Genomic DNA, 26,375 nt, shown 5'->3' with positions numbered 1-26,375 from the left:
CTGGCACTGAGGCCCTGGTTTGAGTTGTCTGTCTCACTGCTCACTCCTCTGCCTGGTTTATCGGTCTGACTGAATGGTTTGCTGTTGTTGGACTTCTGTACAGTTCAATTTTCTGTGTTTTGGTTGTGTTTTTGTTACTAAAACTTTGTTGTCTTTAAACTTGGTTGTGCGAGGAGGCACAATGTTTCCACCTACACCTCCATCTTGGCTGGAAGTTTGATAATCATACTCTTTAACCTTTGGTTGTTCAGCCCTGGATTTAGTGTATATTTGCCGTCTAGTCCTGCTACCCCCAACCTCATCTCTGACTCCAAAATAAAAATACTTTATAGTTCTTGGATTATTAAAAAAGACACATGCTTTCATTAAATACACACATGCACACACACACACACACACACACACACAATCATTTCTTTGTTTAAAAATTAAGTCACCTCAAATGGTTAATTCTTTATTTGTCCATACCATACTATGGGTTACTGCCAGGTAATAAATGACCTAAAAACCATGGAAATTAAACCATACTAAATGATATACTAGCATTTCAACCTAAATTTTGGTAATTGAAAATACTTAATATTTTTAGCATTAGCAATTCTTCAATTCTAATGTTGAAAAGTAAATAAGCTGATTCTCATCAACTTCACGAATAGTTTTAGTGTAGTTTTTAGTAGTGTCTATATGTATCAATTTCTAAAATTTACATTTAAAATTTTCACCCAGAAATACAAATTTTCCCAAAATTACATATATCAAAACTGATTTATTACCTTTTAAGAGTCAAAGTGCTTTTGGAAATATGGGAATATAATTCAGACTTCATTCCTTTTGCTAATGTAAAATTATCAACAGACTACAAAACTGATGTAGGTAAGTCAACCCTGTATGGAACAGAACATACAACCATGCAAACAATCTAATCTGGAGGGGTCCTTTAATAAAATCTACCAGGACTGAATGAAAATGTCTCCCATCAACATCATCCCTTTAGCCTCTTTATTTTCAGAATATATTTGCTAACATGTAAATGTTCAATAGGAAGCAGGGATTATATGTAAAAAAAAAGAAACAATAACTTTTTTAAAATTTAAGGAGCATAATGCACTCAGTAAAAATTAACTGATAATTAAAAATAAAAGTACTTACACTCACTTCTTCAAGAAAAATAGGTTACATAGTGATCCAGTACTAAATATATATATATATTCAAAGTAGTGACACTTAGGACTCACCTCTAAAATCTGACCAGCTCTAGATGAGTGACCATCGGCCTGGACCACCGCTACCTGACTGGGAGACTGTGACAGAATGCCAGGAACACTAGGAAAAGTCTGAAAACAAATAGAAAAACAAGGGCACACACTTTCTTCACCTTACATAAAACACAGGCAAAATTTAAAGGTCACCACAGCAAGACCTAAGGGACACGTGGTACATACTTATGTTTGACTTGATAACCTTATGGTGGATACCACATGGTGACAGAATTTTGTGGTCATCTAAAAAATTGCAGAGTTCTTTTATAGGAGCCTAATGGTGTTGCCTGGGGCCTCTACATATACCTGCTAATATAGTAAGACAACTTAAAGGATGCAAACAGTGATTAGTTGAGGTCATAAATAAATTCAAAATAACAATGTTTTCAAATATCACATGGAAGTTTTTAAAAAAATACATATGCTTTAAAAATAAGCTTTAAAATATGAATATGGCTTAGCATTAAAAACAGCAGTTAAGTCCAGGCTGGTATGGCTCAGTGGGTTGAGCCATTTATATTTCATAAATGCTTGATTTTGAAACTCTTACCTTAGACTGGTCAAGAATTTGAAGTTTTTCCCATACTATTTTATCACTTTCAGATTTTTTCCAAGGATTATTCCATTTTTCAGGAGCTTCTCTTTCTTTCTTCTTTAAAGCAACCTGTTCATCTGGAAGTAATATCCTTTTATAAAAAAGTCACTTAAATCATAACCTTCTTTAATTTTTTTAAAGATTTTGTTTATTTATTTTTAGAGAGGAGAAGGGAGGGAGAAAGAAAGGGAGAGAAACATCAATGTGTGGTTGCCTCTCATGCGCCCTGCACTTCAGACCTGGCCTGCAACTGAGGCATGTGCCCCAGACTGGGAATCGAATCAATGACCCTTTGGTTCACAGGCCAGCACTCAATGCACTGAGTCACACCAGTCAGGGCAAATCATGACCTTCTTAAAGACTGCAGATTCCAACACAGATGAAAATTGTTTTATGGGGAGGAGATTAACCCACAAAACAGAAGAATTTTAAGGGGTATGGAATCATTTAATCAGAACCAAGTTTAAGTAGGGCATAAATGGATGTAAAAAATTTTTATTACAATTATCAATAAAGAGAAATTCTTTCAGAACAACATATATTATGCTAATTATTCTCAGGTTCTACTTTCCTATAATGTTTGTGCAATTACTACTAAGAGACTTAAAAGCTAGAACTCTGGACTCAAAGAGAACCGTGGAGATCAAATCCAAGTTCTACCATTTCTCAACTATGTGACTATGGGTAAACTGTTATTCACCCCTCTAAATCTGTTCTTCTGTCAAAAGAGAGCGGCGATATTAGTGCCTATTTCAGTATAGGGCCTAGCAGAAAACAAATATTTAATAAGTGTCAGCCATTATTATTCATAACTGTGGAAAAGTAAAAAATATAAAATCCTATGTCTCACAGACAGATATAAACAAATAAGACCCCAAGTTCTTAAAACTTCAGATGTATAAATTTAACATGGAAAGATGTGTTTTTCTAACATTATCAAGTAAAAGAATGTAAACTGTTTTTTAAGATAATAATTAAAGCATAAAACAGTCATTTCAAAGTGGTTCCAACTTACTTCAGAAGTTTTGTACTGCATTTTGATAAGCTAAATTTGAATTGCAAGAAAATATTTAAAGCTGACATTATGCTGTAAACACAGATCTCCAAATCTGATGACTCTGCTACCATACAGTTAATTTCTTCATTCCTGTTACCTTGACTTCCAATATCATTTCATTCCCTATTTTTTCTGCTTATCTTTTTCTAGATCACCTGTCCTGTCCCAGCATGATTGCCTCACAGGAGGGTGAAGCCCATCTTCATGCTTAGTATGGCTATTCCTAAGAATTAGAACTGTTACTTCATATCTTTTCCAAACTCTGGACGCTAAGTCTAGTCTGAGAGGTAATGCGAGTTTCTCAGTTATTATCACCCTAACAGAAATTATAAATTTTTCTGTTGTATGGTATCTATAGGCTGACAGAAAGCAATAAAGCTTGCTTTTGTATGAAATATACTAATATTAATGATTCTCCATGAGAACATTTTGAGTATTTTAAAAATGAACTCTATTTTTTGAAAGATTTTTCTTTATTAATTTTTAGAGAGGGGAGAAGGGAGGGAGAAAGAAAGGGAGAGAAACGTCAATGTGTCATTGCATGCCTGTTACTGGGGACCTGACCTGCAACCCAGGCATGTGCCCTGACTGCAAATAAAGCAGCGACCATTTCATTTGCAGGCTGACAGTCAATCCACTGAGCCACACCAGCTAGGGCTCTATTTTTTTTAAAAAAAAAAAACTGTTTTAAACTCATAGGATTTCTGTAATGGAAAAATATGATAACAGATTCTCAAGAAATGAGAAAAGTTTTGGAATCTTTGAGATCCAGGAGCTCCAGAATGGTTCTGGTAACAGTGATGCTCTCCTCTGGCTTTGGTACACACAACAGAGTGCCAAACAAAAAATACAATCTAAGTGAATGTGAAACCACAAATCTTACGCATTTACAGAGAACTACTCTAGATGGCAACTGTTAGAAAGCAATACTTTTGATAATATTATACTAAAAGATATAGTTCATACTTAGTATATATTCCATAAAGCAACTAAACAATAATAAAAGTCATAATAATTGCTTACCAAGCTCTTTCCTCCACTGGGCTTTCTTTGCTTCCAGCAAATTTCTATCACGTTCTCTTTCCCCCAGTGTACTGAATATGTCAGCTGGTTTCCATACATTTTCTCTGAGACAAAACAAAAAAATAACAGAAACCTTATTACTGTATTTTACCATGTATGATGCACACCCACATTTTTGTGCACATTATACATGGGATTATTATGTCCACCATTACAACCATGGTATGTAATCAAAATGTGCATTCTTAATTTTCTCTAAAAATTTTGGGCAAAAAAGTGCCCTTAATACAAAAGAAAATACATTGTAAGTTTCTACACAACATACTCCATAAATATTAAAAAACTATTAACTATCTCTTAGTCTTTAGAGTCAGTATGTCAAAAGAAAGTCAAGGAAAAGCAAAACCATATTCATACGATGACCCAACAATAACAGATATGAGTTACATACATGAGAATTTTCTGCTCAGGCTGCTTAGATGTTTCCTGATTTTTATTTAAAACAGATTTATTTTCATCCTGGACTTGCGAAACAGCCTCAGTTTTTTGTAGTAGTCCCATAATGTTCTCATCCTTTGGCTGATTAGGAATACTGTTTAAATGTAGACTGTACTGACCTAGGAGGTAAAATGCATACTTTAAAATTAATACTAAAATTACATTTATTATAACACCTTATTCTGGCATACTGCTACACAGTTTAAAAAACACTACCTTACACATTACCTAATTAATCACTTCTCATAGCAGTCCTGGTAGTGGGTATTATAATTCCCTTTCTGTCAAAAAAGGAAACTGAGCAACACAGGTAAAAAGGCCTAGCAGTATGGCCAAAGCCATACAAATTGCTTTCTCAAACAGCAAACAACAACAAAAAATACATCTCCACTTACTCCTGCCAACCACACTTTTACAAATAATATAAATGAAAAGACAATTCACCACTTTATTGAGAATAAAAGCATGTAGCTTTATAAAAAACTCATTACCTTGTCCTTATTTTTCTCACTGACCTGGGAAATCAGAGAAAAACTTGACCGTGGACTGCTGTCTCTGTGCCCCAGATATTTATGATATCTATTCCAAATATGGGGCTCATCTACTTGGCTCAAACATTATTCTAACTGCTCCTTAATGTGCTAGTTCTCCTAGTGAAGAGAAAGATATCTAACATGCAGACCATTATATGATTAGGCAAATTCTGCTTTTAACTTTGTTGATATTCTCTCATTATCCCTACTAAGTTTTTATATTTGTTCTCTGAGCTAATTCCTAGACTTAAAGACAAAATCTAGCTCAATCATCTTACAAGTAGTAACCTAGATCAAAAGAGGGTAAATAACTCCATCCCCACACCTTTGGAGTATGTATATAAGAACTACCTGGTCTATGGGGCATCTTTCTCATAACTGTTACTTTTTCTTTTATCTATTGACTATTTCACTATTGCCTCACAAAATTTTAATATTTCTACTCATATTCTCAATTCCTTAGCTCAAAGCTGAAATAAGATGACTTTAAAAACAATACAACTATGACTAGCAAAACAGAAGGCATGTAATATTCTACTACTCCTTCCTTTAAAAAGATAGTGCTGCCAATCTTTAGCATGGATTGAGAACTAGGAGAAGCAAAATGTGGGGGCCAAGAAAATCAACATTTTCAGCAATCAAGTCAAATCTTCATAGTTAGGTTCCCTCAATTTTCATTAGAAATACTATAGTAATTTTTAGAACACTAAACATTAATGTAAGTAAAGTCTCCTACATTCTAATAAGTATAATAGTGTTTTGTAATAACATCTTTTCCAGAGTCCACAGAAAACTGGGTTCCTTTTTCCCCCTGTAACATGAGAAGATAAACATTTATTTCCAACTTATGCACTGTGGGCCAGCCAAGACAGTTTAATTTCAGGATGCCGGTCAACAAGTTGCCTGGAGTCACTCTGCACCACATGTTTTCTTCTGGCAAAGACAATATGGAAGTGATCACCTGAGGAAAACTGAGTTTCTTAAGGCTATGGTACATGAAAACAATATTCTGGCCACTAACCTTAAAATATGGCATATTATAATTATAGATGTAATTCTGCATATGAATGTTCTTTAAAAGAGTAATTATTTTTAAACATTGTTACATGTTAAAATAGAATTTAAGAGGCACAGTTACATAAAATCCAACAAAAATTCTAAATATATCAATGAAATCAATATTAATTAAAGTTTTAGAAAGTCTTACTTGTTTCCTCCTCCTTTCCATTCTCAGTCAGCAAAATAGATCTATTTCCTTGGTTTACAGTCATCAGAATCTTTTGTAGTTGGTCTTGTGTTAGGCACACAAAACTACTCTTCATATTTTCACCTACGATGTGTTTTTTGTAAGGTTTCTGTTTAGCCACTACAGACGTATTTATGGTGTTTCTAGTCTTCTGTATATCAGAGGTTGCAGGAGGAATCTCTTTCTGGATATGAAGACAGTCTTTATCAGCATACTCCTTGCATAAATCCTTAGTGAGTGAAAAAGCCATACTATTTTTTTCACCCTTTACCAGTGAAGTTTCTGAACCAATCTTCTTCTTTTGCAAAAGTTTCTCATTCCTGATACAAGCATTTTGTGTTGATTTTAGAATGTATCCAGCTTGCTTTGTTCTAGAAGGACATTTTCCAGTCTTGGTCTTATTTCCCATCTGTTAAGACACCAAAAATCTTTTCTTTGTAATAGCCCATGAAAAACAAACAATTATCTTTATATAATCTGTGATAAAACAGGGCTCTAAACTTCTTCCCATTTTGTTAATGCATCCATAAGAAACTAACATTTAACCTTTGCAAATCTTCACCTGAAAGCTTTATTCACAACTGGAAATTATTACTTTATTCAGGATAATGAAGAATACAGAAGAACTTTTATTCTAGTTCTTACAGGACATACCTATCCTATTCCAGTACTGAATCTCATCAGTACATCACTCATACTACTACTCTTCTTTATAAGCATCTATAGATCCATGGGTTACTGGCCTTTATTCTCTGAGTAACCTAGCTTGTGGGTCATCATCTCTGTAACCAACTCCTGTCTTACTTATCAGTACTTTCATATCCACATACGTTATTCTCATTTCCTTGATCTCTGCTCCTACACTCTTGTCCTCCAAAACACCTCAGCTACACATTCCCACAGTGATACCTTACATTGACCTTATTACTACTCATAACTGTAATCCCTCCATAATCTAAATTTCAAGCACTGCATGTGACTACCACCTTCTATTTTTTCCATCTTAACTTTCTCGTATATCCCAACAATTCTCTAACTCTACTGGGATCTATAATCTGTTGATCCTACCACCTGCTTCTCGTCCCTGTATCCCCCCTTACCAATCTTAAATTCCATAACCAACTATAATCACCATCTTCCATTCTCAACTCCTCTGCTCTATGGCATGCACACTTGGCAAATCTGAAACCCGGTAAAATAACTTTTCACCTACTCTGTGCCTGCATGCAAGGAGAAAAACATACAGTCACAACATCTGGTTTCATCTTACATCCATACCCAAGAACAATAAATGAGCTCTTCATGCTACCTGGCAGTCACGTTTCTAAAGTGCATTTACTCTCATTCTTTCAGCAACAATCTCAACTTTCCCCTAGCTCCTAACACTTTCTTTAATACTCATTCTTAGCTTAAGACTTTGATTACTATTTTACAAAAAATCTTACAGGGAAGCATTAAGAAAGAAGTTCAAGTTTCTCCCACCAAATTTGTACCAGCATCTGTATGCATACAAACTGCTTGCCCTCCTGTTACTAACACACATTCCCATAACACTTTATCAAGGACCTCTCTCTAGCAACCTTCTGCTTTGTTCTGAATCATCACCATTTCTTTTCTGCTGGTTCACATCTTTTTTACCATCTTAAAAAATTCCTGATCCCACTTTCTTCTCTTATCTCCTATAATCCCATTCCAACAAAGCTTTCACCCAACCACCCCACCAAACCTGCTCATCAAGGTCACTAATAATGTGTACATTGCTAAATTCAACCATCAACTCTCAAATCCTCATTTTACTAGACCTATTAGCAACATCTAACAGAGTTGATAATTCCTTCCATTTGAAACATTTTCTTTACTTCACTTCCAAGACTCCATAAACCTGGTTCTCCCGGTTCCTTCTCAATCTTTACTGGCTCCTCCTATTCTCCCAGACCTCTTAAAGTTGGAGTGCCTAGGGCTCAGTTCCAATATCTCTTCTTTAAATTCTCTCATTCATTTGACAATTTAATTACTCTTCTGGCTCTACATATTATCCATATGATGGTGAATACTAAACTTGTCTCCAGAATGTATCGTTCCCTTAAATCCAGGTTCCACCTGCCTATGCAACACTTTCACTGGGTTTGTAATAGACACTTCTAATTCAGCATGTCCAAAACTGAACTCGTGTTCTCCCTCCTGTCTCTAAATAAATAGCTACCTTCCCTCTGTCTTTCCCACCTCAGTTACTCATGTCAAAATTTTTGGAATTATCCTTGAATCTTCTCTCATGTGCTTCATTCAACTTATCAAAACTTGTTTTGCTCCATCTTCAAACTATATCCTGAATCTGACCCCCACAGTGATATACTCTTGAATATCTCATCACTCCTCCGCTCTAAGTCACTACACCCGTGCCTAAATTACTAAAAGGCCTTCTAACTGGTTTTTCTGCTTCTACCCTTGCTCCAGTGTATTCTCAACACAAAAGTCACAGTAATTACTTTAAATGTATGTTAAGTCAGATCACGTCACTTTCTTCAAAAGCATCCAATAGTTTCCCATCTTACTTGTAAGAAAAGCTTAACTTCTCACTCTGACCAAAAAAGACCTAATGATTGGGGCATCCTCCCATTTGTCCCCATTAACTAATCTCTAATCTTATTTTCTATCTCTTAGCCTCCAGGCACCTGGACTCCTTGATTATTCCTTAAAAAACAAGAACCTCCAGTTTTAGGCCTTAGCACAAGTCAATTCCTCTACCTGGGACTTTCTTCTTCAGATTCTACATGGCTCATTCACTCACCTCCATCAAACAGTTGCTCCAGTATCACCAGCTCAGTGCAGTCTTCTCTGACCACCCTATCTAAAACTGCAGGTTTCCTGCTCTACCTTTGCTCCCATACCTCCATACTACTCCCTTTTCCCAAGGCTGCTGCAGCTCTGAAATGACTGTGCCTCTTCCCGTTCTTTCCTTTACTTTTCTCTATAGCACTTTTATCTTGTAATATTCTACATTTATTTTTCTTATTATCTGCCCAATCCACCCCCTTCTAATGTAAACTCCACAAGGCAGAAATTTTTGTCTCATATTCCCAGTACTGTGAGTAGAACAGAGTAAGTATTCAGTAAATTTCATTTAAAAAGAACTTAAAACATTTTTTTTTTCATAAAACTCAGGTGTGATCTCTCTCTCTCTCTTTAAGATTTTATTTATCTTTAGAGGGGAAGGGAAGGAGAGAGGTAAATATCAATGTACAGTTGCCTCTCATGGGTCCCCTGCTGGGAACTGGCCTGCAACCCAGGCATGTGCCCTGATTGGGAATCGAACCATGATCCTTTGGTTTCCAAGCCTGTGCTCAATCCACTGAGCTATACCAGCCAGGGTAGGTGTGAGCTCTTACAGGAGAATGTTAAATGCATGTAAGAACTTGTGAATCAAATTACACCATTTTGGTGAGGAAAAACGGCATGAGTCTAGGGATACAAAGGGAACACAGTTAATAATATTGTAATACCTATGTATGGTGCCAGGTGGGTACTGAAAAATGTCAGGGGTAATGCTTTGTAAAGTTTAAGATTGTTTAATTACCTGAAACTAGTATAAAACAATACTGAATGTCAACTGTAACTGAAATCTAAAATTTAAAAAAATGAATGAGTACGAATAGAAAAATATTCTTGTTTTAAAGTCTGAAAATCTAATTTTTAATTTAATTATTTTTCAAGTACAGTTTTCTATTACTCCCATCCCGTCCCATCCCCTGTGCTTCCCCCCTCCCTCCCATTTCCACCCTTCTCAGTTGTTGTCCATGTATCCTTTATATATGTTCCTCTAAATCCCTCCCCTATTTCCCCTGAAATTCCCTCCCCTCTTCCCTCTGGTCACTGTCAGCCTGTTCTCTATTTCAGTGTCTCTAATTATATTTTGCTTGCTTGTTTGTTTTGTTGTTTAGCTTCCTGTTGAAGGTGAGATCATATGGTATTTGTCCTTCAACACTTGGCTTATTTCACTCAGCACAATGCATTCCAGTTCCATGCATGCTGTTGCAAAAGGTAGGAGCTCCTTCTTTCTTTCTGCAGCATAGAATTCCATTGTGTATATGTACCATAGTTTTTTTATCCATTCATTTACTGACGGGCACCTAGGTTGCTTCCAACTCTTGGTTATTGCAAATTGTACTGCTATGAACATTGGGGTGCATATGTTCTTTGGGATTGGTGTTTTAGGGTTCTTAGGATACAATCCTAGCAGTGGAATTGCTGGGTCAAAAGGCAGGAGGACATACAGAGGATCCAGAGACACATGAAGAGATGCTCAATATCGCTTGCTATCAGAGAGATGCAAATTAAAACCACAATGAGATACCACTTTACACCACTGAGAATGGCTATCATAAACAAAGCAATAAACAACAAATGTTGGAGAGGGTGTGGGGAAAAGGGGACTCTGGTCCACTGTTGGTGGGATTGCAGACTGGTACAACCATTATGGAAAACAGTATAGAATTTTCTCAGAAAACTAAAGTCTGAAAATCTATTATTAAACATCTCGGGAACTGCACTGTCCAGTACAGTAGCTATTAAATTTAACTTTTAAATTAAATAAAATAAAAATTCACTTCCTTAGTCATACTAGCCACATTTTAAGTGCTCATAATTGCACGTGACTAGTGGCTAGCTACCATATTGGGCAGCACTAATTTTAAAATATTCCTATTATCACAGAAAGCTTTATTAGACAGCACTGATCTAGAGACAAGGGTTCTAAAAGGCTTTTACAATGAAAATATTATGATTCCATTTTTGTGAAAGGACCAGCCTGAAAGCAAAGGAATAATAACATCACCAACATTCCTAACCCCTTACAATATTTTGACAGAGATTACTTTCAAGTCACTGTAAAGAAAACCACATTTTACATTTGAAAATAGGTCAGGTCAAAGTCTTTTTTCTGACTTACCTTCACAGAAATTTTTGATTTACATTCTACAAAAGAGAAAAAAAATTACTAAGCTATCAACTAAAAATATACTGAAGCAGTTACAAAAAATTTTTTTAAATCAGCATGTTTTAAGATATTAAGTAAAAAAATATTAACCCCCCCCAAATATTAACCCCAAAAGTGTTAAGAGTTGTTTTACAGTGTGGATCAAGTATTTCTATTTCATTTTTGTTTATTTTCCAATGTAAAATGATAAAGAGATCAGGGAAAAAGAAAATAATGTGAATGAGAAGACCACCAATTTTACTCTGAGTTTTAAAACTAATTCTAAAATAATAAAATAAATAATAATATAATAATATAATATTACTATAATACTAAAAATGACTTAGCAACTGTAGTCTTACTATAAATTTAATTTCTCAAAAAATACATTCTTTAAATGTACAGAACATAATTATATGTTCACCTAGAGTATTCATTAAGCAGTAAGGTTATTTGTTATATGCAAATATAATAGAGATATATAACACATGACACATGTTGCAACATTAAATTTTATGAATACTAACAGTGGTAAGCAGTGATATAATCACTGGTAAAAATAAATTTGAGGAAGTTAGGGTAAACAGCTTCTTTCAAAGTGACATTTAAATATCATTCTATCACAAGCAAAACATCTGTTAGCCTAGTATACATTTTATGCAGAAATTAAAAAAGTAAACATTTTAGACTCCAGTAACACAACATACCATATGGAGATAGTATTAGCTTGGTTTTTCCATCTAATAATTCAGTTTCTAGCTTTAAACCATCTCTGCAAAATAAAAGTCATAAGAAACAGCAACATTTTAAATAGCCAGAAACGCTCACTTGAACCTAGAAAATAAACCTATTCTTTTAAAATTATACAGGAATTTTGTAAATATTAAACTATTCTTATAATTAAAACATTTTTCAATTCAAGATAAAACTAGAAACTAGAGAGAGAACATTTTGTAAAAAAATTTATTTAATTGTTGTTCAAGAACAGTTTTCTTTTACTCCCATCCCAGCCCACCCCCTCAGTGCTCCCCACCTCCCTCCCATTTCCACCCCCCTTAGTTTTTGTCCATGTGTCCTTTATACTAGTTCCTGTAAACCCTTCCCCTTTTCCCCTGAAATTCCCTCCCCTCACTCCTCTGGTCCCTGTCAGCCTGTTGAGAGAACATTCTTGAAACTTTCCAGTAACACCAAGAATTTGTTATCTTTAACCTGAAACTTCATTTGTTACTGGAAAGCAACAAATTAATTCAATTATTGTACTATCATTTAAGTATTATTAACTGTAAACTGGAAAAAATAATGCTGTTACCAGTACTCCTCACTTAAGTTAAAGGTGCAAAACATATGTACCTATCATTTATCAATTTTACAATGATCTCATTACTAACATATTTTATAGCATGCTAGAGCATTATTTGAAAAAAAGCTATAACATTGTCACCAGGATTATTCACATTCCTGTGAATAATCAGAGTTCCATTCTATTTTGAATATTTCAACTAATACATATTTGCATTTATTAACACTTCTGCTACCATGACAAATTTACATATAATAAACTACATCTGCTATACTTTTCATTTGTGCATGTCAAATCAAAGAGCACAAAGTAACAGTAGACACTGCCAATAAACTTGTACATCTGTTATGATCCTAATAAAAACTCCTAAAGACAAGAATAGTCTACAAAGTCAACTAATTTTTTTTGAGATGGGACAAAAGTGACTTCCGGGAGACAAAATTAAATCCAGCGGGCCAAAGAAGAGAGGTTGGGGAAGGTCTGATTAGAAACACGAAATATGAGGTTTCGCTAAGGTCAGGGAAATCAAATTACCTCAATGTATTTATTAAGATAAAGCACTAGGGAATAAATGGGTTTTAAGGGTCTCCCTGTTGCAGGGATAAAAGAGTTCATGTTTACATTGATGAAACAGAAAAATACCTTCAATTAAACAGCCACATATGTATGTTTACTACTGCACTGTAAATTTCTTCGGGGCCGACTGTCTTATGTTTCTATCCCTAAACTCCAGAACATAAAATCTAGTTGCTAAAGGATGTGCAAGTAGTCTGAGTTTGGTGACTTTTCATCATCTTTTAACAAAGATTTTATTTATTTATTTTTAGAGAGGGGAAGGGAGGGAGAAAGAGACGGAGAGAAACATTAATGTGTGGTTGTCTCCCCACCCCACCCCACCCCGCGTGCCCCCTACCAGGGACTTGGCCCACCACCCAGGCATGTGCCCTGACTGGGAACGGAACCTGAGATCCTTAACCAGGGCTCAATCCACTAAGCCACACCATCCAGGGCACCATCATCTTAAAAAAATATTAAACATCCCGTAATAAAAACCAGGCAAGAGCCCTTTTTATTTACTCAATCACTACTGAATGAGGGCCAGTAATGTGCCCGGCACTGGTAATCCAGGGATTCCCTGGGAAGCCTCGGTTCCCCGCACGGCAGACATGATAAACTCATCTAGGAGCCGGGACACTGCAGAATCCAAAGGACAGAGTAGCAAAGGGCCAGGGGCTTGGGCCAGGATTCCCCCCGGAATACCGCTAAGCTTCATCTCTCCACCTGCCTTCCCCTTTTATCTTCAGTCCTCAACGCTTTTCCTCCCTCTCCACCCAGAGGTAAAAGAGGGGGCTGAAAGGAGGTAACCACAGTTTTAATTCTAATTATGAAGTGGAAAACCGAGGACACTGGTGCGTGGTAAAGCCGACCCAGCCCCTTCACCCTTCCACCTCATGGAGCATGGCACTGCCACTTCGAGCGCCGCAGGCCCGGAAGATTCTCGGAGAAACACAACCCGGAGCAGACCCAGCCTCACGCCCTCCCGATGACGCCCACCTTTCACGCTCCAGCTTACCCCAAGTTCATGGCCTGACCTCTCGCTCGCTCCAAAACACTCTCAAGCCTCTTGTGTACGTCGGTTGCCGCCACGGATCAACAAGCTTTGTGCCGATTGGATAGAGAGATGCCGGCGAGCCAGGAGAAAAGACCAATCAGAATTGCGTTTGTTCATGTGTGAACTCATGGGGGGCGGGGCTGCAGAGGTGACAGGCTTTTTCCACCAGGCTTGGTGTTGCTCCTGGAACGTTTGGATGGTAGAGGTCTCTGTTCCTGGGAATTTACCCCGCAGAGTTCAAGCCTTCAGAGAAGTGTCTCAACCCACCTGGAGGTGGCAAAAATAGGGAAAACAAAAAACATAAATGTTTTTAGGACATTTACATTTTCTACGTTTTATATTCAGAAGAAAGGATTATTTTAGTATAAAATAGAGAACTACTGGGAAGAAAGTAGTAGGGAGGGTACAGGTTATGTCTTGTTTCTTGTTGTGACCTCAGCAGGAAGCCTAGCACTTAGTAACTCTTTTTAAATAGCAGCAGCAACTACCAGGAGTCAATAAGTTTAGCTCTTTCATGCCAGACATGGATTAAGAGCCTTATGTCTATTTTTTAAGTTTTACAACATTGTTCTTGAGGCAGAGAGAAGTTAAATAACTTACCCAAGGTCACTGGCTATCAAGCAGTTAAACCCCAGAGACCATGATCCAATCTAGCGTTATGTGAATCTAACTCCTATTCATTCTTCAAATCTCAATTTAAACTCCTCTGGAACCCCCTGGTGGGTAAATTAGGAACCCATGGTGGCTGTCCTTTCAATAAGATTCTGTGTCAGAGTGAACTTCAGAGAGGCAGACAGTACTATAACCACAGCACAAGGCGCTGAGCAGTATAGACAGCAAATATTTCTGCAATGAATGAACAGCAAAAATTAAAAATGCCAACAACAACTGAATTCTATTTCATGAGGATGCCCCTGGAATACAGTGCAGTTACTAAAAGTTCACAGTTTTCTAATCTATCTTCTCTTATGTGATTGTTTACAAACTTTGGTTGTAATAAGGCACAGTTCTCTTTGTACATTCAGTGAAAACTCAGAGATCTTTCGATATTCACTGTGTACCTGGCCAGTTGAGGATATGCTTTAAATAAACATTTGTTAACTTAGTTGACAATAAATGAAGAGGTACCAATGTTTGACCCTATGTTGTTGGTTTTAAGAAATACTTAACTATGCACAGAAAAAAAGGCTAAAAGGATTTAAAGCAACATAGTAACAGGGATATTTCTGGAAAGTAAAATGATGTCACTTTAAAATTTTTATTTTGTTTCTAACTTATTATAAAAGTGTTTAAATAAACAAAAATGACAGAATAGTACAATGAACACCTGTATATCTTCTATCTAGATTTGACAACTGTTACTGTTTTGCTACATTTGCTTTCTCCCTTTTCCTCTCCCTCGCTACACAGGAGCAGGCAGGCACACCCATACACCCCTAACACACACACAATCTTTTTTTTGCATCACTATTTTCAGGTAAGTTGTAGACATTGTCACACATCATTCTTAAACATTAAAGCATGTATCTCCTAAGAATAAGACATTCTCCTATATAACGATGGCATTATTACACCTAAAAAAGTTAGTAATTTTATGGTAACATCAAATGTTCTGTCCCTATTTATGTTTCACCGCTATTTAACTTTCCCACTGGTCCTAAGAATATCTTATAGCTTTTTATTTAGAAAGCAAGAACCAATCGAGGATTACACATTGCCTTTGGCTGTTAAGGATCCTTTCATCTCCCTGTGTCACTGTCTCTCTCTCTCTCCAGGAAAACATGGTATATTTAATAATAAATGCTTAACCTTTACATCTTTTATTTTTTACTACTGAAATATCTGTAACACAATTTTCCATTTTAACCATTTTCTTTTTTTAACCCTCACCTGAGGATATATTTATCGATTGTAGAGAGAAGGGATGGGGGATGGGAGAGAAACATTGCGGTGAGAGAGAAACGCTGATCAATCCAGTGCCTCCCTATGCACGCCAACTGGGGATCAAACCCACAGCCTAGGTATGTGCCGTGACCAGGGATTGAACTAACAACCTTTTGGTGTACCGGATGACACTCCAGCTAACTGAGCAACCTGGTCAAGGCCCATTTTAACTATTTTCAAGAGAATAATTCAGTGACACAACATTGTGTAACTATCAGCAGTGTCTATTTCCAAAACTTTTTCATTATCCCAAATAGAAACTCTATACTCTGTAAGAAATAACTCTCCAATCCTCCTTTCCCTCAAGCCCCTGGTAATCTCTAATATCATTTCTGTCTGTTTAAGAATTAATTTATTCTAGATTTTTCATATAAGTAAAACCATATATTTGTCCTTTGGTGTCTGGCTTCTTTCATTTAGTATAATGTTTGGCATTCGTCTGTGTTGTAGGATATATCAGAACTTCATTCCTTTTTATTGCCAAATAATATTTCATTATATATATATTGGGTTGGCCAAAAAGTTCATTTGGTTTTTTCCCCTAAGATGGCTCTAGTAGCACTTAGTTGTCTTTAACTTCATTCAAAACAATTTTGTTAGATTGCATTGCAACAGCTGTCATATCAGCATGCATTAAAAATACATAAAAAATGGTGAACATTTGTATAGCCATTTTAATGTTGAAGATGGAAGTGTTTGGTAGGATAGATAGTAAACCAAGGCAGGGAGGAGGAGAGAAGCATGTCTCACCCACTAACTCAGCAGTCCTGAGCCTGGTCCCATAAGATTGGCAAGTGTTCTGAACATCACAAGAAACTCCATGATAGCACAGGAAAAGGGGAGCCCTTGATGTTCTTGTGTATCATTTCCAGTATCTGGGAAAGAAAGCCTTTAAAACTGTGTATTCATCCCATGGTCTAGAAGTGGGAAGAGGAAATGGTCCACAGTGCCCAAAGAAGAAGCCCATAAAACAGCCTTGGTCAATTACCTGCCTCTAGTCACTGTCTGTTTAATGGGAGGGTCCCTAGCACTTACAGAAAGAGCACACAAATAACTCTGGGTAACTGCCTCAACTTTAATTAACTGACTTCTGTCATTTCTTTGTTTTACATGATGAACAAACTTGGTCTGGAGCAAGATAAGAATCTGTATTAACAACCCTCTACACATACTTACATTTAGGGACTCACAGAATCCGGGGAAAACTGGCATCACCTTTACCCGCCAATCAATATGTAATTCTCTCACTTTATCCTGCCGACTATGTAAGTCCTCAAGATAAAGGACCTAATGCTTTTTGTCATCCTTGCCTTGCTTTTACCTATGTCCTATGCCTCCCCGTCCCCCACCCCGCGACCTCAGCAAGGCCCATTCTCTTCCATGAGGATATATCACTAATAAACTTTGCTTGCATACTAATAGACTTGCCCATCTGTAATTCTTTACTGCTTTGGCAAGAAGAGCTGAGTTTTTCCTGCAATAGAAGAAAATAAGCGATGTTTTAGCATATTATGCTTTATTATTTCAAGAAAGGAAAAAACACAACTGAAACACATACACAAAAAAGATTCATGCAGTGTATGAAGAAGGCGCTGTGACTGATTTGAGTGGGTCAAAAGTGGTCTGAGAAGTTTTGTGCTGAGATTTCCCACTGGATGATGCTCCACTGTCTGATAGACCAGTTGAAGTTGATAGCTATGAAATCGAGACATTAACTGAGAACAATGATTATACCACGTGGGAAATAGCTATTATGCTCAGAATATCCAAATCAACAAAATTATTGGTGAAAATGAAAAATGTGCCTTTTTGGAGGGTTAGCAACAGGGGAGTGGGAAGGGGGAGTAGGGGGGAGAATAAGTAGCATAGATGGTAGGTAGAAAATAGGTGGGGGGAGGACAAGAATAGTATGGGAAATGTAGAAGCTAAAGAATTTGTGACACATGGACATGAACTAAAGGGGGGGCAATGGGGGGAGGGGGTGTGCAAGGTGGAGGGGAATGAAGGGGGAAAATGGGACAACTATAATGGCATAATCAATAAAATATATTTTAAAAAGGAAAATGTGCCATTTATTTTATGGAAAAAACCACATGAACTTTTTGGCCAATTGGTAGGTGTACCACATTGGTTTATCCATTCTTCTGTTGATGGGCAATTGGGTTGTTTCCATGTTTTAGTTCTTGTGAATAATTCTGCAATGAATGGCGATGTACAAGTATCTGTTTGAATCCCTGTGTGTTAGTTTTCTCTAGAGAAACAGAGAACCCTGTGTGTGTGTGTGTGTGTGTGTGTGTGTGTAGAAACAGAGGGAAAGAGATCTCAAAAAATATTTTCTTTAAAATGACAGTAGGTTTTGAAATTTTTTTCATTGAAGAAGGGAAGAGAGCTTGTAACTCATTTGGTTGTCTGTGACTTTCTGACTTCAACTTTTAAGTCAATTTTAAGGGCAGTGCAAGGCACTCCTCAGATAAAAAATGTATGTCTTGCTCATCACAAAGTAAACAGACATAATTATGATTACTTGAGCTGTTTATATCAGTGAAAAAGTATAAGAACAATCTCTTCACATGCTTTCATTTTTTTAGCCATCTAAATCCCAAATGTGTAAATCATTCCTTCTTTGAATACTGTGTATATTTCTTCTCTGTATGAGTGAACAGTATTTGTCATGGAAATTACTACTTTTATCAAGTGTCCAAGAAAGTAGCCTTACATTAAAATTATGTGTTTTGTTTTTGGTTTTGCTTCTGGGGGTTTTCATCAGCCTGGGTCCAATCAGGAGAAAGAAGTCACTCCATAATTTGAAGCAGGCAAAGTTTAAAAGTTTAATATAAGAATTGTATCCATAACAGGGGATTGGCATAATGAGAGATTGGCTAGCAAGAAATAAAGAAAACTCTAAAATATATAGGAATAACAGATATAAGGAGTAGTTTAGATAGAGCACCCAAGGGAAAGCCCCCCTGTCCCCCAGGACTGAGAACCAGGTCTTACTGGAAACTCGTGTGCCTTACTGGAGGAGTCTATGCAAGGAGGTGCCTCACCAGGAGCACTAGGCTACAAAACTGCCAGAGGGAGTTGTTTCAGGGAACTGCTGGTAGCTGCGTACTGCTGGCCACTGCTCTACAGTAGTTGAGTACAGGGGAAGCCCCCTCTGCTGAGGGCTGGACCTTGGAGAGGCTGCCCATGCTGCAGAAGCTGGGAACTGGGGGAAGTCTTACTTGCTGAGCAGCTGGATCCTGAGGAGCCTGTCAAACACAATGGAATTAGGAACACGACTCTCTTCCTACAGTGTCTCTCTAGCTCCCTCTACCTAGAAAGCTTGACATCCTGTCAGCTGCAAAGGAAAAATATTTAAATGGCCCAGATCCGCTTTTACAGAAAAGACATAAAGTATGAATTTGAGCTAAGCCAAAAAATGACAACTGAAGGATTATATTTTTGATCTACTAAGGCTTTCATTAATTCCATGAATTTAATACCAATGGAATAGTTTCTTAACAGAGAGCTACATCATAATAGTATAGCTCATTCTATGTATAATCTGATGGACATTGAATACTAATTGATTTAAAGGTATGAATATAGCATATTCTGCTTGAGAAGATTATGTATTTCAGATGTTTTTATGTATTGGTGCTCATTTTAAAGTTTATTTGTTCAATAGCACTCATTATAATCTGCTATTTGTATAATCAATTTATATTCTTAATAAAAACTAACTTTAAAAAAATCCCATATAGTGCCCTGGCCAGTGTGTAGGTTCAATTTCTGGTACATACCTGGGTTGTGATCTGATCCCTGGTCTGGCCACATGCAATCACTGGTCTGGAAATGGGAGGCAATCACTCAATGTTTCTCTCTCACATTGATGTTTCTCTCTTTTCCTTTCTCTCTAAAAGTATTGAAAAAAATGTCCATGAGTGAGGATAAAATAATTATAAAAAATAAAAATAAATTACATATAGTGAAATGCACAGATCTTAAGCATACAATTCAAAGAGTTTTCATAAATTTATACACTCATTTAAATACCACTTCAGTCACAATGTAGAGCATTTCCATGACACCCCCGCAAAGTTCTCTTGCAACCCCTTCTATGAATCCCCATCCCTTTCTATAGCCAATCGCTGTTCTGATTTCTATCCCCATAGATTACTTTAGCCTATTCTAAAGTGTCATATACGTTGAACCATGCAAGTCTGGCCTCTTTCACTTAGCATAATATTTGCGAATTTACCGTGTTTTGCAAATACAGGAGTATGTTCTGTCTTGTTGCTGAGTAGTGTTCCATTGTATGAATGTAAGACAATCTGTTGACTATTTGAATCATTTCTAGTTTAGGGTTATTATGAAAAAAAACTCCTCTAAACACTTTTACACAAGTCTTTTTGTAGACATATGTTTTCATTTCTCATGGGAAAATACTTAAGAAGGGAATTGCTGAATCATAGGGCAGATGTTTCAAAATTTTTGTGAGAAACTACCAGACTATTTCCCCCAAAATTCTCATTATTCCACACTTTGAATGCTTTGAATGTGCAATTTGAACGTGCGAAGATGAGGGGTCCAGTCAGTAGCTTCACATCTTCACCAACATTTGGTATTGTCGGTTTTTAATTTAAGCCATTCTAGTGGGTGTGCAATAGCATCTCATTGTGATTTTAATCTGCATTTCCCTGATGACTAATGATTTTGAATACATTCACTCAGTTTTTACAGAGTTTGCAAGGAGAGGACCCACTACTGGGATCTTTCATCCCTTTATATTCTCATAGGCAGTCCTGTCAAATTTCTGAATGATGGTATGGCAGTGCACCATTCAGGCTGATTTTATATTAGAATATTATTATATTGTGTGTATCAAGCATCGGCAATTAGCCCAGGGTTGTTTGATTAAAGATGAGAGCAAGTGGCTTCAGAACTGGAACCGTGAAGCCTGCTGCTCTCAGGAGTACCTAGAACCCTCTTTCACAGTCCATGCCTAAGGACCCCTTTGTTGACTTCTACAGTTTTCTTTCTAGAAGGATTTTGGCAAACTCACTTTTCTATTATACAAAGTAATTAAAAACCTGCCTTGGAAGTTGTACCTTAGAATGATTTCTGACACTTTGCTTGAAACTGTTTAAAGACCTTTTCAGAAATACAGAACTGGGAATACCTTCCTGCATCCCCCATTTGTGGAATTCACTTTTCCTTTCATACACCATCGCTGTCCAGCAGTTCTTGTGATTGGCTGGTGAGTGCTGCTCCACAGAGCAAGTTCATTAGCAGTCTTCTCTGCCTGGAGTAGCAGATGACATAAACCAAAGGACCCATATATTAAACAAAAAGCAAAACTAAGTTAAGTAAATTGTTCAGGTATGAAGAGATGATGGTCTTAATTGGGCAATTCTCAAATGTGTCTTAAGAAATACTGAAAGAAAGTCTTGGCTGAATGGCTGAGTAGCTCAGTTGGGTAGAGTATAATCCTGATATGCCAAGGTTGCAGGTTCAATTTGATGTTTCTCTTTCTCTCTAAAAATCAATTTCAAAATTTTTTCTGTTTCTTTTTTTTTTTAAAGATTTTATTTATTTATTTATCTTTAGAGGGGAAGGAGAGGGAGAGAAACATCAATGTATGGTTGCCTTTCGTGTATCCCCTGCTGGGAGTTGGCCTGCAGGGAACCCACCTGCAACCCAGGCATGTGCCCTGACTGGGAATGGAACTGTGATCCTCTGGTTCACAGGCCCGTGCTCAATCCACTGAGCTATACCAGCCAGGGCTACAAAATTTTTATTTTAATTGTTGTTCAACTACAGTTTTCTGTCTTTTACTCTCATCCCAGTCCACCAACCCATCCCTCCCCACTTCCTTCCCATTTGCATGCCCCCTAGCTTTTGCTCATGTGTCCTTTATATTTTTTCCTGTAAACCCTACTCCTTTTCCCCTGAAATTCCCTCCCCTCTCCCCTCTGGTCACTGTCAGCCTGTTCTCTGTTTCAGTGTCTCTAGTTATATTTTGCTTGCTTCATTGTCTAGGTTCCTGTTAAAGGTGAGATCATATGGTATTTGTCTTTCACTGCCTGGCTTATTTCACTTAACATAATGTTTTCCAGTTCCATCCATGCTGTTGCAAAGGGTAGGAGTTCCTTCTTTCTTTCTGCTGCATAGAATTCCATTGTGTAAATGCACCATAGTTTTTGGATCTGTTCATTTACTGACGGGCACCTAGATTGCTTCCAACTCTTGCCTATTGTAAATTGTGCTGCTAGGAACATTGGGGTGCATAGGTTCTTTTGGATTGGTGTTTCAGAGTTCTTAGAATATAACCCTAGCAGTGGAATTGCTGGGTCAAAAGGCATATTCATTTTTAGTTTTGTTTGAAAATTCCATACTGTTTTTCATAGTGCTTGTACCAGTCTGCAATCCCACCAACAGTGCACTAGGGTCCCCTTTTCTCCACATCCTTTTCAACACTTGTTGTTTGTTGCTTTGTTTATGATGGCCATTCTGACTGGTGTGAAGTGGTATCTCATTGTGGTTTTAATTTGAATCTCTCTGATAGCTAGTGATATTGAGCATCTTTTCATGTGTCTCTGGATCCTCTGTATGTCCTCCTTGGAGAAGTGTTTGTTCAAGTACTTTGCCCACTTTTTAATTGGGTTGCTTGTCTTCTTAGAGTGAAGTCATGTAAGTTCTTTTTTTATTATTTATTTATCTTTAGAGGGGAAGGGAAGGAGAGAGGAAGGAAACATCAATGTATGGTTGCTTCTTGTGCATCCCCTGCAGGGAACTGGCCCCTGCTGGAAACTGGCCTGCAACCCAAGCATGTGCCCTGACTGGGAATTGAACTGCGATTGTCTGGTTCTCAGGCCCTCGCTCAATCCACTGAGCTACACCAGCCAGGGCTCTCATGTAAGTTCTTTATATATAAAGATCAATTTTTTAATAAAGGAGAAATACCAAAAGAGCAGAGGAAAAAGAGAGAAAACCACACAGGAGTAAGTCAATTAATGATCTCTGACCTCAGATTCCTCATATCAAATATCAGAGGAGCTGTCTAAGGTTCCTTTCAGTTTGTAAGCATATGATTCTGTATTATCCACAGTCTCTCTCCACTCGCACTTGTCCACCTTAGGTAGGCCCACTCTCATTTCTCCCCAGGAATATTCCAACCTCTTATTTTGTAGCCAGAATGATTTCTAAAACATGTGTGCTAAAGTCACTCTCTTGCTTTAAATCTCTCAATAATTTAAAAACTCTATTAAAAACAAAACAAAACAAAACAACAACAAAACTTCCATTTATCCTGTTGTGAAGTTCGAAGGATTTCACGAATTGACGAGCTTCATCTTGATCTTTAAATTTCACCTCTCACCACTGCTCCTCACACTCCAAACCTCCCTACACTCATCTCCTCTCACTTCTTTACAGGTAGCAATGCTGGATCATATATCCCATCTTTATGTGGCAATTTAAACCAGATATTTTATTGAGTACCGCTTGTGTCCCAAGAATTGTTTTAGCACAAGGAATAAAGCAATAACCACATGGGGAAAATCCCTACCCTTCCAGAGCCATTTCTTATCATTGGAAAGCACTTCCTCAGAGCACCCCTTGACTCAGTAACTCGTCTTACAGATTCTTGATGAGATGTCATATTCTCCTGGGAGTGCTCCTCTTACTGCCCTCTCTCCCTCATTTCACCCTCTCCAGGGTACACCCTCTCTTTCCTACCATTCAGCGTTTGCTATGCTGTGTGATATGGTTGTCTTTGCAACCCATTAGAGTACAATATCAGTGGGAGTATGAACATGCTGCCCTTGTTCATCATTACCTCGCAAGGCCTGACACATGGCAAGTTCTAAAAAAAAATATTTGTTGCAAAAAAGATACATTGAACTTGTTTGTTACAAACCAATGATTACCTGCTTGAAAAGGAATCATGTAAAATGGAAAAATGCTGCATCTAAATCTGTAATAGGACAACAGAGGCTCATAATTTATGTATTTTCTTAGACATACCAAGGAAAGGGGTACACCATGATTAGTGTAAGATTTAGCAGCAACTAAGGAGAGGTTAGCTGGGCAGCTCTGAGCCTGAAGTTTGGAGAAAATCTCTTATAACAAGGGTGTAAGAATAGAGATCTCTCCACTAACTGCCCAAGATGAAGTTGATAGTATGAAGACTTCTTCACCACCTAATCTTAGTAAAGCACACAGGAGTAAAAGGTGAATATATTTACCTATGTGGGAAATGAATTATGCCACCAATTAACTGCACTTATGACAGATCATGTACACAGAATCACATTGTGGTAAGCCTAATGATGCCTTGTCCAACCCTACCCAAAGGATATCTTGATCTAATCCCCAGAATCTGTGATTACATAACCTCACATGGTACAGGAGAATTAAGGTTGCAGATGGAGTTAAGGTTGCTAGTCAGCTCACTATAAATAGGGAGATTATCCTGGACAATCTGGGTGGGCCCAAAATAATCATAAGGGATCTTAAAAGTGAAATTGAGAGGCAGAGAAGGAAATGTGACATTGGAAACAGGGTCAAAGAGATGCTACGTTGTCAGCTTTGAAGATGGTGGAAGGGAACATGAACCAAGGAAAGTGGGTAGACTCTAGGTACTGGGAAAAGCAAGGAAATGGATTCTCTCCAGAACCTCCAAAAGGAACACAGATCTGCCAACACCTTGATTATAGTCCAGTGAGACCTATATTAGACTTTTTACCTTGTATTTCTGACATAACTACAAGATAATAAATGTGTGTTGTTTTCAACCACTAAGCATGTGGCAATTTGTTAAAGTAAAAAAGCTAGTATATACCCTTGTCCCATAAAGCACATCTCCTTTCTAGTAAAGCACCCAAAAAGAGTTGAACTCCACAGAACGATTGATACTTGATCACTATTGTGATGAACAAATTGTAGAGTTTGCTTTAGAGCCGTGAATGGCTTGGAGTCCCCTGGTTTTCCTCATCTCCTGTTGCCCCTTCCCTGCCTCCTAGCATCACATGCATGCAAACAGAAAAATACCAACACCCACCTGACTCAGAAAATGTGGCCTGCCATAAAGATGTCTAAGACTCCTCTTTAGCAATAGCATCTAAAGAGATGACTTTCTCCTTCTTGTAACCTAGACCCTGACAGACCCCTCTTTGGTGGTGGCTTATGTTTTCCTTCTAGTCAGTCTGATATTCTTCTGAACCAGTTTATTCTTACATAGAAGTGTTGAAGGAGGTGGGGAAAGGATTGCAGACGGTGTGATGTCTCAGGGTCAACATCCTTCCTCTTTGGATTGCCCCTATTCATGTTCATGAGAAGAAGGACCCTTGCAAGCTAAAACCAAACAACAACAGAAAGAGGTCCAGTGACAGCAGTCAGGTGCTGGGAAGAGTGTAGGAGGAGTGTTTTTATCATCCATATCATGATGTACTGCAGTATTTCATTACTGACCCCTCCAGTTTTATTTTCCAGTCCTGTGGCCCTGCTCCTCTCCCTGATCTTTTGACTGCTCAGCTCTTTCTCATCCTTTTCATACTGTCACCTCTGTAAGGATGGCTCTGAAACCACCAGGCTTTACTTCTCTCCTAACCACAGCCTCCCCAGTTGTGGGTTGCCAGTTCTGTCCTGGCTGTGTGGAACCACCTTGAATGCATCAGAGGCCATGCTACATGTCTCCTTTCCTCCATTCGACTCCCTTTGGCCCGGTTGCCCTCCTTTTTGCTAAGGACACAGTGGCTTTCCTAGCCCCTGGTACTTGGTGTGCCAGTGGTAGGTCAAGTCTTTTTATTTCCCCAGTCTCCTTACGCTGCAGAGGTGACAGTCTATTTGTTCTTTCCCAAATATGCTTTCTATTCTCTCATCTGTGTCTTTTCTGTAGCTCTCCCTCTACTTAGAATGCCCTTCTCCCACATGAACTGTAATGGGCCAAGAGAAGTTCATAATGTATATATTATCTTAGACATACCAAAGAAAGGGAAGCACAATGATTGTTTAAGACTTAGCAACAACAAAGAATTTGCCCAGGTAGCTGAATCTTGAAGTTGGGGAAGATACTTTTGGGAATAAGAATATAAGAATAGAGTTCTCTACACTAATTCCTTAGGATGAAGTGTGGTTAGCATGGAGATGTCTTCACTGGTAAGCCAAAGCACACAGAAGTAAAAGGTGAACACATTTGCCTATTAAGTATATACCTTTGCCTATTAAAACCTCTCCCAGTTATAAACATGACATTAGAGAGTGATTTCCTTGAGGTGACTGTGGGAGGGGTGGAGAACAGGACTGGGGGACAGAGCATTGGTGGCGTTAATAATACAGCGGTCCCTGCTTT

General features: G+C 37.7%; 1 protein-coding gene across 9 annotated transcripts in view; it reads right to left on the bottom strand.

The window, feature by feature from the left end:
- Positions 1-14,143, bottom strand: part of CCDC66 (coiled-coil domain containing 66) — a 70,834-nt gene extending 56,691 nt beyond the window's left edge. For 4 of the 9 annotated variants that reach the window (XM_037040706.1, XM_037040710.1, XM_037040712.1 and 1 more), the window contains exons 1-8: positions 14,057-14,143; positions 11,891-11,955; positions 11,157-11,182; positions 6,173-6,620; positions 4,386-4,551; positions 3,935-4,038; positions 1,810-1,931; positions 1,236-1,334 (exon numbers count right to left, since the gene is read on the bottom strand). In XM_037040706.1, coding sequence (XP_036896601.1) covers positions 1,236-1,334; positions 1,810-1,931; positions 3,935-4,038; positions 4,386-4,551; positions 6,173-6,620; positions 11,157-11,182; positions 11,891-11,955; positions 14,057-14,067 — 1,041 coding nt within the window. In that variant the 5' untranslated portion in view covers positions 14,068-14,143. Of the gene's footprint in view, positions 1-1,235; positions 1,335-1,809; positions 1,932-3,934; positions 4,039-4,385; positions 4,552-6,172; positions 6,621-11,156; positions 11,183-11,890; positions 11,956-14,056 lie in introns of those variants that run through there. The other 5 variants (XM_037040707.1, XM_037040708.1, XM_037040709.1 and 2 more) reach the window with 5 other exon arrangements.
- Between the last annotated feature and the right edge of the window lie 12,232 nt (positions 14,144-26,375).

This window comes from Sturnira hondurensis, unplaced genomic scaffold (assembly GCF_014824575.4).
Source record: "Sturnira hondurensis isolate 20B ecotype Veracruz unplaced genomic scaffold, ASM1482457v3 Scaffold0002840, whole genome shotgun sequence".
Lineage (NCBI taxonomy): Eukaryota > Metazoa > Chordata > Mammalia > Chiroptera > Phyllostomidae > Sturnira > Sturnira hondurensis.
This window is presented reverse-complemented; position numbering and strand designations above follow the sequence as displayed.